Source organism: Eubalaena glacialis, chromosome 1 (genome assembly GCF_028564815.1).
Source record: "Eubalaena glacialis isolate mEubGla1 chromosome 1, mEubGla1.1.hap2.+ XY, whole genome shotgun sequence".
Lineage (NCBI taxonomy): Eukaryota > Metazoa > Chordata > Mammalia > Artiodactyla > Balaenidae > Eubalaena > Eubalaena glacialis.
In genome coordinates, this window is record NC_083716.1 from 29,048,683 (window position 1) to 29,068,973 (window position 20,291).

At 42.2% G+C, this 20,291-nt stretch overlaps 1 protein-coding gene across 2 annotated transcripts in view; it reads right to left on the reverse strand.

The window, feature by feature from the left end:
- Positions 1 to 20,291, reverse strand: part of ABCC2 (ATP binding cassette subfamily C member 2) — a 70,792-nt gene that overhangs the window by 17,023 nt on the left and 33,478 nt on the right. For both annotated transcript variants that reach the window (XM_061194449.1, XM_061194460.1), the window contains exons 18-27: positions 16,503 to 16,670; positions 13,778 to 13,958; positions 8,464 to 8,584; positions 8,052 to 8,184; positions 7,143 to 7,362; positions 6,839 to 6,993; positions 5,025 to 5,180; positions 3,315 to 3,514; positions 1,710 to 1,836; positions 17 to 118 (exon numbers count right to left, since the gene is read on the reverse strand). In XM_061194449.1, the coding sequence (XP_061050432.1) occupies positions 17 to 118; positions 1,710 to 1,836; positions 3,315 to 3,514; positions 5,025 to 5,180; positions 6,839 to 6,993; positions 7,143 to 7,362; positions 8,052 to 8,184; positions 8,464 to 8,584; positions 13,778 to 13,958; positions 16,503 to 16,670 (1,563 nt within the window). The remainder of the gene's footprint in view (positions 1 to 16; positions 119 to 1,709; positions 1,837 to 3,314; positions 3,515 to 5,024; positions 5,181 to 6,838; positions 6,994 to 7,142; positions 7,363 to 8,051; positions 8,185 to 8,463; positions 8,585 to 13,777; positions 13,959 to 16,502; positions 16,671 to 20,291) is intronic.

Here is a 20,291-nt window from a genome sequence, read left to right on the forward strand (position 1 = left end):
TCTGACTCCTCCTTACCTCATTTTCCACGTTTATGTACTCATTTATTCGCTCAACAGCCACAATGTTGGTCTCTATTTCTGACGTCATCCTCACTAGCCAGTTCAGGGTTTGTGTGATCTACAGAAAAACTGGAAGACTAAGGATCATCTCAGGCTCAGAAACCAACCCAACCAGTTAAACCGCAAGGTCAATCTAGTGCCTACTCTGCAGGCAGCACTACGCCCAGCTCTACAAGAGAGCAAGGAGAAGTATGAGAGACAATCCGCACCTCCTTGGGGGAGGAAATGAGGCCGGTGCTTTGAAAGGTGGGAGGACAGTTAAGTGCTCAACTGTGTGGTGCTCACAGGAAAGGCACTACTAGCTTGGAGTGGCCTAGGGCCAAAGCTGAGGCTGGAGAGGCTGGCCGTTGGTGGGGGTCTCCTGCCTGTAAGCCCTTAGGGGTTAGGGGTGGCATTCTACCAGTGGGGAAAGCATAAGGAAAGACACAGGGTAGGAGAAGGCCTTCCAAAAAACTGCCACCTCTCTCTGCTCTCAACAACAGCTCCATTGAGAACCCAGCCCTCAAGGTGGGACATCCACATGGACCCTTGTCCTCTGTTACCCCAATAAACTCCAGGTGCCTTCCTGCCATTACGGAGATAACATCTAACCACTAGGAAGATGACTGTCATGATCTGGGCCAGGGTCCAGGGAATCTGTGGGTTACTCAGAGGCAAGCTTCTCACATGCAAGCTTTTTTCAGGCAAAAATGTAGTCCTGGCACATACACACAGGGAATCTCTGTAGAGCACATGGTGGTTGGAGAGAGGGAGAGCACAGGAGGCTGGGGACTACGAGTAACCACTTGGTGGAGGCTGGACCATATGAATTGTTGATATTTGAATTCTTTTGTTTTGGTTCAATATAATAGTTCTCCAACTCTTTGCCCCATCTGTCCTACGTTAATAAGCCTAGAAATGAGGGGATGAAAGGGCAGTGGCACAAGGAACCCAGTGATTCTGGTAAATGACAGAGTCCTTTTGGGTGTCCTGCCATGATCACCTTGGGCCTTATTAACGCCAACTGAAAATAGCACCATATAGAGCCTGCTGGTAGCTATGCAGACCCCCAGTATATTAGTTCAGAAAGAGTCCACAAAAGCTGGCCAAATGACTCATTAAATGAGTATCATTCATTAAACATTTACCATAGTGCCAGTCACTGAGTGGTAGGAAATAACATCTGATATCTATCCCTTAGTCAAATGGGGGATGCATTATATAGTTCTATTAGACTCTATATTCTTTATTAAAATTAACTCCAATTATTCTGTGATTTAACAAAATAAACATCGAAGTTATTTGTTCAGAAGACTTTCTGGTTACTGCTGTATTATAATAGAAACTCATTTATTTTCTCTTTTGATTATAATCAAGCAAAGAGACAGGAAACTATTAGATTGAATCATCTGAGATTGCTTCCTTAACTACCCAGGGCAAGAAAATTTATGTCCAGTTTCCCAGATGACACTGGTACCTACTTAGAAAGGGAAAGGAGTCTGTCCATGGGTTACACAATTAGTAAGAGATGGAGCCAGGGTTTGAACCTCAGTCTCCCCTGGTCCCTCCGGATCTAGAAAGGAATCAAGAGCACAGACTCCACGGTATACCCTAGACTCCATTTAAGAATAACGCATGAATTCAACCAAACTCCCAACCTTCAGACTCACACTGAGTGCATTGGACAGAACAAAGCCCACAGTGTCCCCACTTAGGGTATCTCTATAAATAACCATCATCAAGGATGAAAAGAAGACGATCAGGTTCCCAATCAGCTCCAGACGAACTGCAAGCCACCTGGAGGGCAACAGAACCAGAGGAAGAGGTGTCACTGAGAGGTGTCCACTTCCTTACCTTACCCAGCAACCTAGGTGTTCCTAGAACATTCTCAGAGGGCTTGAGTTGGTAGGGCTGCGTTCTTAGGAGGTGCCTCAATTTGACTATGCCATGTGTTCCTAAAGTCTTTTAAATTGGATTTTAGAAAATTGCATTTTAAAAGATACTAGAAGAGTTTGCTAAACTAAGGGAATCCTTTAGTTCAATGTCTCCCAAACTTGCCAAATCATAAGAATCATCTGGTGGCAATTGTTAAAAATACACAAATTCATGCAAAAAATTCCTGGACTCTTCCCCAGGAGATTCAGGGAATGGGTTTTAGGAATCTGCATTTTAACAAATGTTCCAAGTGAGTTCTTTTGATTAGGCATGGGAAACAATGGCATAAAGAATCCAAATGTAAGGTTAGAAAGAAATCACCACAGGAAGGTTCAATGTACCCTGTCTGATTTCATGATTTTAAAAAGGTAGAGAAGAAGCTGGAGGTGGAGGGAAATTAGGTGTGAGCTGATGACAGGGAGGTATGTCGGGCTTTGTAGAGAACTGAATAGTATGTAGATTGATGTAATTTATGAAAACTGACTTTCCCAGTAAAATGTATTTAACTAAATTTGAATAATTCTAGCATGTGTACAAATAAATACGATACATATTTTACAATGGGGGTCCAACAGAAAATTGACTCTTATGCCTGTTTCCTTCTTGGAAAGTATCTAAGATATAAAATATCTTTACAATCAAATTTCTGACCTCTCCATGTTCCAGATAATACTAAGCATCATTAGCCTGCCCTTCACACCGCAAGACAGTGTAGAAGCCACTCAAGAGTTTTCACTTCCTGAAAAAGACCTTCCTCCCCCAAGGACACATGACTTCTTGCCAGGGTCTAATGAAGCTGGAGGAATCAAGAATGCTCACCCTTTTTGGATTCACCTCACAGGATGTGAGCTTTTCATTTCTGTCATCATTGATTTTGCCTAAAATTTCCCAGCTTTCCTCCCTCCAACCTCTGCTTCTTTCACCACCCTACAAAGAGTGTCCTGCCTATGGAGAATCTCACATCCATTCTCACGGAAGCAAACAGAATGTCCAGTTCACCCAGCACCTGAACAGCAGCTGGGTTATCAAATGCTCACAGATGTCATGTGACTTCCTCAATAAACCTGTGAGGTAGGTTGTGTTCCAGCCATTGTACAAACAAAATGAGATCTTCCTGAGAGGGGTCAAGACAATTCACCCAGCTTGGTAAATGGCAGAGCAGACAGACGGACCCAGTCTCTGACTCCAAAGCTCATGCTTTCTCCTCTCTACTGACATGACAGGCGTGTTTGGCAAGAGTGAATTTCACAACACTGGCCATGCCTGCCCTCCCACAGCTAATGTCAAAAGTGCAGAACCCTGAAGCACATATTCGGGTGAATATCCAGCGGCAGCCTCACCTGTTGGAGGTAATCCAGGAAAAGACACATTTCTGGTTGGTGTCCGTCGCCATCTCATTGTGTGTTAGAAATCGCTCCTGGTGCCCAAAAGCACGGATAACAGACAAACCTGACACAGTCTCACTAAAGTGAGAGTAGATTGGGGACCTGGTGACAGAGTCCAGTCGTCTCAGCTGGCGGGAAGTAGCCACATAAAATATCTGGACCCAAAAAAGTGAAGACTCAGTCATACAATCATATCACATATGCTGTACCTCTTCCTTCATGGCCGTGACCCAGTATTCTTTACGTTGAGGCCACAGCTCACATCTGAACAGAGAAGCAGCTCTGGTCTCATCTCTGACTAGAGGAGAAACGAGAGAGGCTCAGAGGAAGAGGATGATGGGAAAATCTGGGGTTGGAGGGAACAGAGGAGCACGAAAGCGAGGACACCACACCTCAGCCCTAGAGGTTGGAATTTTCAAACCACGTAAGGATTTTTGTCAGCCTAATCCGTATGGTCCCAAGAATCTGCACATACTGTCTAAATGACAGTTTTGTAGTGGTTAGAGAAACAGTCTCTAAAAGATTTTATAAATGCTGCTAGGAACCGAGGGGTGTGGAAAGTGGAGATGGGCAGTAAATGGTCCAAGAAAGGTATGCCAAGGTTTTGATAAAAATTGAATAGAATCAGGTAAGTGACCAAAATTGTGCTTTGACAGTGTGTGAAGGTAAATATCATTTGGAGGTGTGTGGAATGCTGAGGGTCTAAGAACTGGAACTGGATGTAATAGCGCAGGCTGAAGGGGGAGGTTCAGTGGGGTGGCTTAGTGGTGCTACTAGATTCCAAGAGGATTTGTTGAAACTAGGGAAGAACTGGGCATTTGAGAGTCAGAATTCAAAATGTTATACCTGGACATTTCCTCAAAAAATCCTGCCTCTTATTTGTTGGTTTGTTACTGACAAAGATGACGATGTTCCTGAGGAACTCAACACAAACACCAGGGGGTGTCAACTTACCACAGGCCACAAGTCTGCCCTTGACTGAAGGGCTTCAGAATTGTTTTCTCAAGGTGATCAATTCATCCCAAAGGTAAATGGTGGAACAAGAATTCTCTCCACAGCTTCCCTCCCCTCATCAGTTTTTATCATGGGCATGGAGCCCCTTGCACTTGCTCTAGTTTTTCTGTGACGCTTGGCTCTTAAGCTAACTGTGTCCTCAAGAACACACTGGAATTGAGCCTAAGCCACCCACAGACACCCCAGTGAAAGGAGAACTGCCCTGGAGTGAAAAGAGACCGGGTTCCTGCTGAGGGACATCTCCAAGTAGATAATCCTAAGCCAACCAAGGAAGCAGCCTTAGCACAACTCTTCTAGAAGCAACCAATTACCTTACCATTGTGAAGGGTCTTACAGAGCTTCAAGACTTTGTCCAGAGCCAACCTCAAAGTAGTCTTGGATCCAAACATAAATACGCCCCACTTAGACTTGTGGGGTGCGGGGCAGCAGTTAAGGTGAGATTGACCGTGAACTTCCACCCACCCATCAGTGCGAACACTTCAGCTTCAGAAAGTGGCCTACGGGCTCCTTGGTATGTTAATATCTGGCTCAGTGATGAAGATGCTGGAGAGGGGAGAGTGACTAGCAATAAACACAAGAGAAGAGTCTCAGGAAGGAGCTTGGGGTTTTATAAGTAGAGAAGGAAGGAAACCTAGCCATTTCTAAACCTACCTGAACAGACACATAAATGATGCCAAGAGGGATGATGACGATGACAAAGACTGGAGTGGCCAGGCAGATCATGACCAGGGTGCTGATGATGCCCAGGAAGCACAAAACCCAGCTGCGCAAAGACGTGGGGAGGGTGTCATCCACCGTGGAGATATCCTAGGGACACGTAAGAAAGAGAGATGGTGTGCTAATGAATTCCTATGACATTTTACATCTTCTCGGTTCCAGCAGGGAATTTGCTCAGTCACATCAGAATGCAAATAACTATATGTCCAGGGTTGAAAGAAAAAAAGAAATCCTCACCAGCTATTAGTTCTATGCAGATTAATTTTGACCCTTACCTGGCACAGATTCTCCATCTTTCCTTCCTCCACCCCCTCCTTTATCTCCTCTTAAGGGCTCAGTCATCGGCTCCAGAGGACCCTAGGTCTAATTCTCCTTTATGGTCTGAGCCACCTCCTCCACAAAACATACTATATAATTAATGACAGTTTCCTTTTTCATGCAAAAGCCATTAGCAAAATATGACTGTTGCCTAAGTAACTCACAGTAAGATCTCTGTGTTCTCTTTTTCAGAAGATTAATTATATATATATATATATATAAAACAACAGCGGAAAAGAGTGTGCAACATTTGCAAAATTCCTGTGTGAAATCTCCCCATCCAAAATTGTGTACTTTTTTAGGTTTTATTTAAGAGCAGAAAGCCCATTTAAGTTGTCTCCAGTGACATCATACCCACCATCTTTGTTCCAGAGGAAGGTGACAAGTGGGGGCCTGCCCACTTTTGAAGCAGTCACCATGTCCCCAGAACCTTCCTGTGGGCTGGGAGCTAGACTTTCTGTGTCTGCTCCAAGACCAAACAAATAAGGCCTCAGAGCTCCTCAGACATTTTTTTTAAATGTGCACCCTCTTCTACAAACAGAAGACTGAAAATTCTGTTGGTGATAGTTGAATATTATTCAGAATTGTCTGGTTTCCTCTGTTCCTGAAATTTCCACCTTATGTTCATTAAGAATCAATGACTTCGGTCTGGCCCATGGAAGAGCGCCATCTATATGATCTTAACATTTACTGAGCATCCCAATGCCTAGTACAGTCCTTGGCTCATAGAAGGTACTCAATATATGTTGAATGAATGAATGCTAAGGGTCCCAGAATCTGCAGTCGGTGGAGAACCCCATTAAAATCATAGGATTCCACAATCCAGACCTCGTTTACTTATTTTTAAAACATCAAAGATGGGAGTTTCAGGGATGGAGGCAGCGACCAAGCAAAGGGTTGTCCTGCTATCTCTTTTATTCACTGTCACAACTAGTGATAGTGCTTTTACTTGTGTTTTTCCCTCTGCAGAATAATCCTTCACATCCTGCTTCCACCACTCACCCATCCCCTACCCCCACCATCTCCCTGGCTAACTTCTACGAGTTAAGTCCCTCCTTTTCTGACATTTCCCACCCTCAGTCACCCAGGTTGAGCTGGTATCTCTTTTCTCTGTCACTCTTTTGTACTCCGAGAATGCCACTGTACACATTGTTGTTACTGGTTTTCCTATTTTCTATCATAATCCTTTACTTCCTTGGCCGTCCCCCTCACTAGATGGTGAGCTACTTAAAGGGAAAGAGTTGTTCATCCCTGTAACCCCAGCATCCTTAGGACCTCACACAAGGTGTTCAATAAATATCTGCATGCTGAGTGGACCAAAGAACTGGAACTGCCCAGTGTTGCCTAGGGGCACATGAGAATTCTTTCCCTGTCAGAAATAAAAAGATCCTCAGCATATGAACACGTCTTACAGCCCTTGAGATACTTACGCCAGCAAACCTGTTCACTATCCGGCCAATGGGTGTTGTGTCAAAAAAACTCATGGGTACTCGAAGGATATTGTTCAGCAGCTGCTTGTGAAGAATGTTTGCTGCATGGATGGAACCATAGACACTCCAGAGATTTGCTATGAGCACAAATATACCTGGAAATGGAACCAGTTTAGTCAGCACCATGCACAGGGATCCCTGAAGACTCGTGCAGGACATAATAGCAAATTTTTCATGAGTCCAGGCAAAGGACGTGGACCTGACAGACTGTCTCAGAGATGGCTGCCATAGCCGTCACACATACCTTGTGCTAATCCCAGAGCTCCATAGACGCCAACTCTCAGGTCCCTCTGAGAGGCTGGATAGTTGGTGCTATTGAAGGTTTTAGAGTCACGGGTCCAAGCACTGAGCCAGAGGTTCGATCCAATAAAAGACACGGAATAGAGCACAAACCCAAAGATAATGAAGAATATCGAACACCATCCTATTGCTTGTAGGTATTTCAGGTAGATGGAGAACTTCACCTGCAAAGCCCCCACCTCAATATTAGTAGAGTTCCTAGCGGCTTTTGGTGAGGAATTACCTAGAATACCAATCATAGGGGGAGTACAGTCCTTTGGAAAGTGGATAGCAGGTGGCAAAACTTGGTAGTCTGTGATCACATTTCTGTACTGGGCCAGGATGATAATAATCAATGCTGAAATACAATGCAGGGTAAATAACCATCAGATTATTAATGAGCTTCTAGATGCAATTAAGAGGAAAAGATATAAAAACAGAGTGGGACAGATAAGGCTATACCACAGACCTTGGAATTTTTTTTATTAATGTTTAAGTTAAGATCTGAAATTTAAGAGCTTGGTTTTAAGTTTTATTAATTTGAATTGTGTGCTATGAGCTTGATATATTGGTGTTCTGTGGCTCCCAGAATTGCATCTCAAAGCATTTTTGTTTTTACCACATATCAGAATGGAATCAAACACTCATGAAGTGTAGTATGAGGATATTCACAGGAAACATGTCATTCTTCATGGAAATACAATTTGATAAAAAGCCCAGAGCCTCTGCTAACATTTCAATGATAAATTTAAAGACTGGCAAAGCACACAAGCCATATCTCTCTGTAGATATGTATTCAAGTCATCAAACTTAAAAATGTTCAAATCCCAAGCCTTATATCACCTCTAATGGTACTTTTTACCGTGGTGTTTACCTTTCCAGTTTGTATGAATTCCTTCTTAATTAGTTTTTGTCCTTTCACTGGTTCTTCCTCCTCTTTCAGGATATTCACATTCCGAGTTTTCAAGTCTTTTAAGGACTTCAGACGCCTGCTACTGGACCTAGAACTGAGAGATTGAGAGGGGAAGCTTTCCTGAGCATGTAGATGCATCCCGAGGGTCTTCTTGCAAGCAGGTGTCACAGTCGCTCTGCTCACATCAAAGTGCATTTCAGAGCAGATGGTCATGGGGGAAACACATCACCTCAACCCTCCTCCCCATGCACGGAAACAAAAGAAGAGCTGGGAGCGTCCATGTGGACACTCAGGAAAAGTCCACAGAGAAAAAGAGAATGATCAAGTGGAACTATGGAAGTGATGGGGGCTGCCAGCTGAATATATGACCAACCTGCGACTAAATGTTCGATGAAAACTGTTCTCTCTTTTCATGGACAAGGAGGCCACATCTTCAGGGATTTCCTCCACACTGGGCATCAGCCCATAGTCATCTTCTTCACTGTCCTCATTGACTAGGAGACACATCAAAGGTTAGGGAGATAGCTGCATAGAGCTGTCATAGCCCTATGAACAAGAAGAGAAGTCTTTTCTGATCTTGTTGGTCTTAATAAGAGATCCCAGGTGTACACACAGGTTGGAATCTTTTACTCCAGAAATACTATTTATTAGGACATCTCATTGAAAAATACCAGGATAAAGGAGAGGTGAGTTAATATTCCACTGGAAGAGAAACGGTCAAAAAGGAGAAGAATATTCCCAGAAGCTTGTAAATTCCTTTGGAGCAGGAAAGAACTTTTAAGGGTTACAGTAGAAAAACAGAAGAGTCATAATCCCCAGAAATGACTAAAAAAGTGAGTGTAAATTTAAAATGTTCTCCTTGAAATTCAAATAATTTGAGAAATTTTATTAATTTAAAGCATTTTAAAAAACATATCCTGAAAATAAAAGATAAAACAGCTTGGTCTGTGAAAATGGTAGAGTTATGACCTCCAGAAATTGGTACCTCTGTAAAAGCAGTGAGCATACTGGCCAAAAATTGTCAAAATCAAATTTTCCATAACTTTGAAATTAACCAAAGGCTTGCAACAATCCAAGGAGCATTTATTTAAGAAAAATGGCTAAATCTCAGAAAGAACAGTAAGTTTTGTAATAGTTTAATTTACCCTAATCCTACTCCCCTCTCCTTAGATCTGCTGTAGCCTAGAAAACCAACAGCCTCACAATCATTGTAACCATGAAAATCACCAGCCTAGCAGCTGCTGGAAGGAACAGAGTGGGTTCAGAACATGCTCAAAACCTCACTGCTGGAGAACTGTCATTATTTGACCTGTCTGGCAGTTCCCTGGAAAACCCCATTCACAGGGCTTGTCTTTATTGAACCTGACTTGGAGTTGGCTCTAACAGTCAGCAGTAGTTGTTTAACATCACAGCTGCCTAAGGCAGTGATAACAGTTGGGGCAAAGAAGAAACTGACCAAGAACTTAAGAGGAAAAAAAACCTGGGGAATAAGATATCCATAGGAAGCTTTGATATCTTCAGTATATTCCTGGCAATCGAGAATGTCATACACATGTGTAGGGTTGCACGCATGCCAACCCAAGAAAGACTTGAGAATGTCCTATTCTCTTACCTCTGGCTTACCTTCAGACTCTGTGCAAGCAGGGAAAAAAGGCTGAGGCAGAACTATAAATTGCCTGCTGGCATGTTAGACATGTCCACCCCCAACCCCATCCCCACAGAGCCTCTCAGCAAAGGCTGAGTGATGTATCGGTTCCAGGCAATTGAGGAAATCTCTGTCCAATTGTTATCTGACCACTAAGCCAACCAAGCAGGGACTTCTATTGCCACATGAGACAAAGAATGTAGACTTAACAGAATTAGTTCAGGAAACTAAACAGGAGGAACAACAAAAGCAAACCCTGGTTGAGGATGGAGGGGAGAGAGATCATATTTCCAGAATTGTTATACTATTTTAAATGACCGGTTTTCAGTAATCAAGACAGTATGGTACTGGCACAAAAACAGAAATATAGATCAATGGAACAGGATAGAAAGCCCAGAGATAAACCCACGCACATATGGTCACCTTATTTTTGATAAAGGAGGCAAGAATATACAATGGAGAAAAGACAGCCTCTTCAATAAGTGGTGCTGGGGAAACTGGACAGCTACATGTAAAAGAATGAAATTAGAACAGTTCTTAACACCATACACAAAAATAAACTCAAAATGGATTAAAGACCTAAATGTAAGGCCAGACACTATAAAACTCTTAGAAGAAAACATAGGAAGAACACTCTATGACATAAATCACAGCAAGATCCTTTTTGACCCACCTCCTAGAGAAATGGAAATAAAAACAAAAATAAACAAATGGGACCTAATGAAACTTCAAAGCTTTTGCACAGCAAAGGAAACCATAAACAAGACGAAAAGAAAACCCTCAGAATGGGAGAAAATATTTGCAAATGAAGCAACTGACAAAGGATTAATCTCCAAAATTTACAGTCAGCTCATGCAGCTCAGTATCAAAAAAACAACCCAAACCAAAAATGGGCAGAAGACCTAGATAGACATTTCTCCAAAGAAAATATACAGATTGCCAACAAACACATGAAAGAATGCTCAACATCATTAATCATTAGACAAATACAAATCAAAACCACAATGAGGTATCACCTCACACCAGTCAGAATGGCCATCATCAAAAAAATCTACAAACAATAAATGCTGGAGAGGGTGTAGAGAAAAGGGAACCCTCTTGCACTGTTGGTGGGGATGTAAATTGATAAAACCACTATGGAGAACAGTATGGAGGTTCCTTAAAAAATTAAAAATAGAGAACAAACGTATGGACACCAAGGGGGGAAAACCGCGGTGGGTTGGGGATAGTGGTGTGCTGAATTGGGCGATTGGGATTGACATGTATACACTGATGTGTATAAAATTGATGACTGAGTGAAAAAAAAAAAATTAGAAATAGAACTACCATACGACCCAGCAATCCCACTACTGGGCATATACCCTGAGAAAACCATAATTCAAAAAAAGTCATGTACCACAATGTTCAATGCAGCTCTATTGACAATAGCCAGGACATGGAAGCAACCTAAGTGTCCATCAACAGATGAATGGATAAAGAAGATGTGGCACATATATACAATGGAATATTACTCAGCCATAAAAAGAAACGAAACTGAGTTATTTGTAGTGAGGTGGATGGACCTAGAGTCTGTCCTACAGAGTGAAGTAAGTCAGAAAGAGAAAAACAAATACCGTATGCTAACACATATATATGGAATCTAAAAAAATAAAATTAAATTAAATTAAAAAATGGCTATGAAGAACCTAGGGGCAGGACAGGAATAAAGACACAGATGTAGAGAATGGACTTGAGGACACGGGGAGGGGGGAAGGGTAAGCTGGGATGAAGTGAGAGAGTGGCATGGACTTATATATACTACCAAATGTAAAATAGATAGCTAGTGAGAAGCAGCCACATAGTGCAGGGAGATCAGCTCAGTGCTTTGTGACCAACTAGAGGGGTGGGATAGGGAGGGCGGGAGGGAGACACAAGAGGGAGGAGATATGGGGATGTATGTATATGTATAGCTGATTCACTTTGTTATAAAGCAGAAACTAACACACCATTGTAAAGCAATTATACTCCAATAAAGATGTTTAAAAAAAAAAAGACCGGTTTTCAACAAAAAATTATGAGACATACAAGGAATCAGGGAAGTATGGGACTGTACACAGGAAAAAAGCAGTCAAAAGAAACTGTACTCAAGGAAGCACAGATGTTGGACTTACCGGACAAAGACTTAAATCAGCTATGATAAATATATTCAAAGAACAACAGGAAACCATGTCTAAAGATCTAAAGAAAAGTTCTCACCAAATAGAGAACATCTCTATTAGGCCCATTAGCATGGGCCCTTGATCCAATATGTCTGATGTCCTTGTAAAAAGGGGAAATTTGGACACAAATGCACATAAGGATAACACCATGTGAAGATGAAGGCAGAGATTGATATGAAGGATGCCAAAGAATGCCAGCAAACCACCAGAAGCTAGGAGAAAGACCTGGAATAGATCCTTCCCTATTGCCTTCAGAAGGAACCAATCTTATTGACACCTTGATTTTGGACTTCTAGCCTCTAGAACTGTGAGACAATACATTTCTGTTGTTTAAGACACCCAATTTGTAGTGTTTTGTTATGGCAGCTAATTAGGAAATACACAGAGCCAATACTGATACAGGTTACCTTTGCCCTCTTGACCTTCCCTTTACTTTACCATCTTGTAGTCTGTACCTTGAGCCCCAGAACCAACACAACAGCATGCCAGGCAGTGGGGCTTATACAACTTCTCAGAAATGGCCTATCAATGTTTCCCAGAACAAGGGTTTAATGAGGTGTTTTGAAAACTGCCTTTTGTACACAAAAAATAGGATTTTTCAAAGGGGCTCTCTACACATGGGGGTTTATAAACAACTTAGAAACTCAGACACACAAATCAGAAAAAAAAAGTTTAGAATTAGAAGGAGAAAACTGTCCAGGTTGTGGTGATGTGGTTGACTGAGCAGTAACTCAGGGGTATCCAGCATCAGACACTGCCCTTTGCTTGAGATCTTCAGTCCCCAAGCAGGTGCTTTTTGTTTTCTCCAGGCCTGTCCCAGAGCACATAAAGACTAATGGAAAGCTCTGACCCCTTCCTTTCTGCTGGAATCCCTGCCGCACTTTCCTGGGCTGGGTCCCAGTCCCTATAGCCCACACCATCGTATTCTTTGTTCCCGCCCTGTCCCACCAATGCTTACAGACTTCTTGGTTTAGGCTTTTCTTTCCAACTCTTGTAGTTTTAAACCATCACATGTCCTGACCTCAAGGCCTGACTGTGATCCCACTTGCAGGCTCTGTAGCTACTGCCTCTTCGGATTGACTTTTGGAATGCCCCTGTACCCTCCAGATCTTGCTTTCTCAGTCCTGACCTCCTGCTGATAATTGCTACCTGAAGCAGATACCCAGAACCATGCATAGGACTACTGCTGGCAGGTTCTTGGGAAGGACCCCAGAGACCAGGGCTCCATTACTGACTAGGGCTAATCAGCGACCCCAGTGGTAGTGGTATTGGGTAGGGGTTATTCCTGTGGTATACTGTGAGACTATGCAACTGCCATGATTTTTTTTTCTGGTTCAAAACACCCAGTGGCTTTTGGTGTATTAGTCAAGATCCTTTTGTTAGGGCTTATCAACAGTTTAGCAGTACATTATTAGTACCAGGTATTACAAAGCTGTCCAGGAAGTGGTTTTCATGAATTTGGGTAGATGGGGTGGAATATGTGACTTGAGTCAATAGAAGCAGGGCATTCCCTAAAAGGGGGCCCCTTGTGCCACTGGTGTCTCTCCCACAAGGGCTAATCACCCCAAAGTTCCAGTCATCCTCTAAAGAGTGCCCTTTTATTGAATGTCAGAAACCAGATGAGCAGGATTATCCCCCAGTTTGGCTCAGATATAAAGTTTCTATGTTTGTGTTTCTTTACAGAGACACAAAACACAGAAAGAACAGATATTGGATCTCTGGATAATTCATTTCCAAATTAAGTTCACTGGATACTGAACAGTTCAGGAGGTAAATAGTGGTAGTTTACTACTCCTACGCCTTCCCTACCCAAGTTCTATCCTGTTCCAATCCTCTTCACATACCTGTGGCCTCGTCTTTAGGACCCGTCTGTTTTATGAACGTCTTCAGATTCTTAGCAAACAATCCTTTCTTGGCCAACAGAGTGCTGTAGGATCCCTTCTCCAAGATGGTGCCATTCCCCAAAACCACAATCTCATCCACTTGGGGAAGAAAGTGAATGCTGTGTGTCACCAAGAGTCGAGTCTGTAAAAATAACAGTAAGTTGTGCTGACTACCCTATGTCCACCACATTCCTTAGCTTACTATTAAAAAGGAAAAACAGAGTCACTGTGGGGCTTTCCTTCAAAATGTGGTCCTGACCACTTGATCTCTTTTACTTCCTCTTTACTTCCCAGCACCTCATCCTAAAACCTGACCCCATGTGTAAGATGAGACTCCTGTCATCATGGATATATTCACAGTTATTTTCCTGTAGTGACAATGAGGTTTGCCCTGCACACGTTTTCCTCCAGCTTCCTGGTAGCCAAGAGTTGGGCTTAGGGACGTCACTTGAGATCAAGGGCTATCAATATAATTGAGGCATGCAAAACTAACTGCCCCCTCACTAAACAGGTAACTGATCTAACAGGAACTGCCCAGATTATTTTAGTATGTTAGAATCATTATAGGGCAAGAAATTGTGTCTTTGGCCCAGGCCCTCCCTGGCGTGGAAGACTTGGCATCCCTTGTATTCTTGTCTATTTATGGACTACATTGACTACTGAAACAGGGATTCCACTCAAAGAAAGATAAACACTCACAGATCAGTAATGAGACTCAGATAGGGTCCAGGGGGTTGAGATGGGCCTCTAGAGAGACAGCCCAAGCCCACTGCCTCTGCTCTCTACTTCACAGCCCCACAGACGCTAGGTTGCTCTTATCAGGAAGACTTGGGAGATGCTCATCCTTTGAGTCTCAGCTCAAAGCCAGCTCTTCTGGTAGCCTTTCCTGAATCCCCAGGCAAGAACTGGGTATTCCTCCAGTGTTTCCACGGTAGTTTGTATATTCTGCCATTAAAAATGATTCTTGTATTATAATATTATTGTTTGCTTTTTGGTATGTCTGCCAATTCGATTGTAAGTTACTTGAGAGCAGGGATGAGACCTTTTCATCTGTGTGCCCAGTCTTTGCAATGAACTAGGCCCAGGGTGGGTATTCGGTTCATGAATGAATGGAGCCAATTAGCCTTAAAGACAGAACTCAGGACCAGGCATAGGAGGGAGAGTGAGTTCCTGTTGACTCACTGATCCAAGAGAGAGGCAAAAGGCCTCAGTGGGACAGCAGCCCAGTCAACCCTGCCACCCTCTGACTGGCAGCATTCAAAAAACCTTGAAGGGAAAAGGCCAAACACAGATGGAGTGCTGACAGCCCTCACACTAGACTTGCTACTGGTGAGAAGCATACTCAAACCCTCAAGGGGCTCTGTCAGCCCCTCTCCCATTCAGCCTACTGTGCTAACTTGCCTATGGTAAGGAAAGCCTATGACCAGCTCCAGTGACTTGCTCTGGCCACTTTATCTGTAATATCTCACAGGGGCATTGCAAGAATCAAATGAGACAATGCAATCAAAGTGCTTAGCACAGGCCTGGGACATAATGAATACCCAAAACATATAGGCTTTATTTCTATATTCAGGTTGAGTCATCCTTTCCAGGCATAGTGCTCCTACATCCTGCAAGAGTTCCAGGAAAGTGCCTTCTTAGAGTAGAGCTCTAATACCTGCAGGATGACCTGTGTCCCAGCAAGGTAAATTGTTGGGTCCTCTGGCATGTTTTCTGACACCAACCAATTCTGAGTGTCCAACAGTTCAATCCTGACACCAGCTACCCAGAAAGCCACAGCTATCCAGAGCCCACAAGACTGCCCTGACTTCTGATGCTAGCCGAAAGTCTTGGATCCCACCCATACTTCTGACCAACTAGCTATAAATTGAGGATTTCCATGGCCCCCTCCGCAGGTCTGATAATTTGCCAGAATGGCTCATAGACGCCAGGAAAATACTTTACTTACTGTTTACCAGTTTATTACAAAGGATACAACTCAGGAACAGTGAAATGGAAGAGATGCATAGGGTAAGGTTTCGGGGGTGGGGTGCTTGTGCAGAATTTCCATCTCTCACCAGGTGTGCCACCTTCCCAGCACCTTAATGTTCTCAGCAATCTAGAAGCTCTCTGAATCTCCTTATTCAAGAATTTTTATAACACAATCTCCAGCCCATCCTCCTCTCCCCAGAAGTTGGTATGTGGGGCTGAAAGTTCCAATCCTCCCATCACTTGGTCTTTCTGAGGAACAGCCTTGTCCAGAGGCTATCTAGGGGCCCCTCCATAAGACACTCATTAGCATAAACTCAGGTGTGATCTAAAGGGGCTCATTGTGAATAACAAAAGACATTCTTAGTATCACTCAGGAAATTCTAAGGGTTAGGAGCTCTGTGCCAGGACCTAGTGAAAAAGACCAAATATATTTCTTATTATACCACAGATCTCAAAGGACTTTTTATCATAATTAATCATCCTAAAAGGCTCAATGTTGGAGCCAGAGAATAAGGCTCAAATTAGCCAGTTCCCACATAAGCTATGATCTCAAGATGGAAGCCCTCACCAAATCATCTTCTGGGAGACCAGTCTGACACTGTATCTCCTCAGCAGCCCAGGGGGCAGGTAAATAAGAAAATCTGCTTCAGTACCCAGCAGTCCTAGGAGATGTGTGCCCCTCCTCATGTCTTCATCACTTTAAATAATTTCTCACCTTGCCTTTCAACAAGCCACTGGGACCCAAGACCTTATTAAAAATATGTTTTCCCACATGAGCATCCACGGCTGATAGGGGGTCATCCAGAATATAGATGTCTGAATTTTGATAGGTAGCTCTGGCCAGGCTGATCCGCTGCTTCTGACCCCCACTGAGATTTATACCCTGAAGAAGAAAATAATTTCTATTAAGTACTGAAACTGAGTCCCACTAAAACTGAGTTCCTCTGCTGAATTTATGATTAACATCTCTAACCAAAACTTCATGCCCTTTCTTGTCCCATACCTGTTCCCCTCAAGGGAGTATAAAAGAAAAGGGGGGATTGAAACCAAGCAGGACACTGCGGGGCCCTCCTGTGTACAAAACCCCCTCTGTGTCCCCCCTTTCTTGTTTGTAGAAAAAAGCTTTAGTCTCCTAGGCCTTCCCTGAGTTCCAAGGAGCAGACTTAAGCAGTTACTAACTAGGGAAGGGACCGAATGCAGAAACAAAGGAAAGGCAGTCAAGAAACAACAGTTCAACTATAAAACAGAGTCCTAGCTCCTCTTCAAGGGGTATATGTAACAATTAGATGCATATCTTTGAATTGTTCTGCAGAAACTAAGACTCTCACCCAGGTGGAGGATGGTGACTACATGTTGACCATAAGCACTTAGACTCCAGACTGGTTGGAACCAGAAGGTTGATGATTAAGATTCCTGAAACATCACCCTGCCACTTTACCACCAACCGATCAGAAGAAAGTCTACAAGATGCAACCCTCACCCCAAATGTTCTTTTAAAACCATTCCCTGGGGAATTCCCTGGTGGTCCAGTGGTTAAGAATCTGTCTTGCCAACATTAAACACACCAACATTCGAATTATAGGGGTCTCAGAAGAAGAAAAGAAAAAAAAAAAAGGGACCAAGAAAATATTTGAAGAGATTATACTTGAAAACTTCCCTAATATGGGAAAGGAAATAGTCAATCATTCCAGGAAGTGCAGAGAGTCCCATTCAGGATAAATCCAAAGAGAAACATGCCAAGACACATATTAATCAAACGATCAAAAATTAAATACAAAGAAAAAATATTAAAAGCAGCAAGGGAAAAGCAACAAATAACATACAACGGAATCCCCATAAGGTTAACAGCTGATCTTTCAGCAGAAACTCTGCAAGCCAGAAGGGAGTGGCAGGACATATTTAAAGTGATGAAAGGGAAAAACCTACAACCAAGATTAATCTACCTGGCAAGGATCACATTCAGATTCGACAGAGAAATTAAAACATTTACAGACAAGCAAAAGCTAAGAGAATTTAGCACCACCAAACCAGCTTTACAACAAATGCTAAAGGAACTTCTCTAGGCAGGAAACACAAGAGAAGGAAAAGACCTACAACAACAAACCCAAAACAATTAAGTAAATGGTAACAACAACATACATATCGATAACTACCTTAAATGTAAATGGATTAAATGCTCCAACCAAAAGTCAGAGACTGGCTGAATGGATACAAAAACAAGAGCCATATATATGCTGTCTACAAGAGACCCACTTCAGACCTAGGGACACATACAGACTGAAAGTGAGGGGATGACAATGTTCATTGCAGCACTATTTACAATACCCAGGACATGGAAGCAACCTAAGTGTCCATCGACAGATGAACGGATAAAGAAGATGTGGCACATATATACAATGGAATATTACTGAGCCATAAAAAGAAATGAAATTGAGTTATTTGTAGTGAGGTGGATAGACCTAGAGTCTGTCATACAGAGTGAAGTAAGTCAGAAAGAGAAAAACAAATACCATATGCTAACACATATATATGGAATCTTAAAAAAATGGTTCTGAAGAACCTAGGGGCAGGACAGAAATAAAGACGCAGACGTAGAGAATGGACTTGAGGACACAGGGAGAGGGAAGGGTAAGCTGGGACAAAGTGAGAGAGTGGCATGGACATATACACACTACCAAATGTAAAATCAATAGCTAGTGGAAAGCAGCCGCATAGCACAGGGAGATCAGCTCGGTGCTTTGTGACCACCTAGAGAGATGGGATAGGGAGGGTGGGAGGGAGACGCAAGAGGGAGGAGATATGGGGAAATACGTATATGTATAGCTGATTCACTTTGTTATAAAGCAGAAACTAACATACCATTGTAGAGCAACTATACTCCAATAAAGATGTTAAAAAAAAAAAAGTGAGGGGATGGAAAAAGATATTCCATGCAAATGGAAATCAAAAGAAAGCTGGAGTAGCAATTCTCTTATCAGACAAATAGACTTTAAAATAAAGACTATTACAAGAGACAAAGAAGGACACTACATAATGATCAAGGGATCAATCCAAGCAGAAGATATAACAATTGTAAATATTTATGCACCCAACATAGGAGCACCTCAATACATAAGGCAAATGCTAACAGCCATAAAAGGGGAAATTGACAGAAACACAACCATAGTAGGGGACTTTAACACCCCACATTCACCAATGGACAGATCATCCAACATCAAAATAAATAAGGAAACACAAGCTTTAAATGATGCATTAAACAAGATGGACTTAATTGATATTTATAGGATTTTCCATCCAAAAACAACAGAATACACTTTCTTCTCAAGTGCTCATGGAACATTCTCCAGGATAGATCATATCTTGGGTCATAAATCAAGCCTTGGTAAATTTAAGAAAATTGAAATTGTATCAGGTATCTTTTCTGACCACAACACTATGAGACTAGATATCAATTACAGGAAAAAATCTGTAAAAATACAAACACATGGAGGCTAAACAATACACTACTAAATAACCAAGAGATCACTGAAGAAATCAAAGAGGAAATCAAAAAATACCTAGAAACAAGTGACAATGAAAACACAATGACTCAAAACCTATGGGATGCAGCAAGAGCAGTTCTAAGAGGGAAGTTTATAGCAATACAATGCTACCTCAAGAAACAAGAAACATCTCAAATAAACAACCTAACCTTACACCTAAAGCAATTAGGGAAAGAAGAACAAAAAAACCACAAAGTTAGCAAAAGGAAATAAATCATAAAGATCAGATTAGAAATAAATGAAAAAGAAATGAAGGAAACAATAGCAAAGATCAATAAAACTAAAAGCTGGTTCTTTGAGAAGATACACAAAATCGATAAACCATTAGCCAGACTCATCAAGAAGAAAATGGAGAAGAACTCAAATCAATAGAATCAGAAATGAAAAAGGAGAAGTAACAACTGACACTGCAGAAATACAAACGATCATGAGAGACTGCTACAAGCAACTATATGCCAATAAAATGGGCAACCTGGAAGAAATGGACAAATTCTTAGAAAAGCACAACTTTCTGAGACTGAACCAGGAAGAAATAGAAAATATAAACAGACCAATCAGAAGCACTGAAATTGAAACTGTGATTAAAAATCTTCCAACAAACAGAAGTCCAGGACCAGATGGATTAAGAGGCAAATTCTATCAAACATTTAGAAAGGAGCTAACACCTATCCTTCTCAAACTCTTCCAAAATATAGCAGAGGGAGGAACACTCCTCAACTCATTCTACGAGGCCACCATCACCCTGATACCAAAACCAGACAAAGATGTCACAAAAAAAGAAAACTACAGGCTGATGTCACTGATGAACACAAATGCGAAAATCCTCAACAAAATACTAGCAAACAGAATCCAGCAGCACTTTAAAAGGAGCATACACCATGATCAAGTGGGGTTTATCCCAGGAATGCAAGGATTCTTCAATATATGCAAATCAATCAATGTGGTAAATCATATTAACAAAC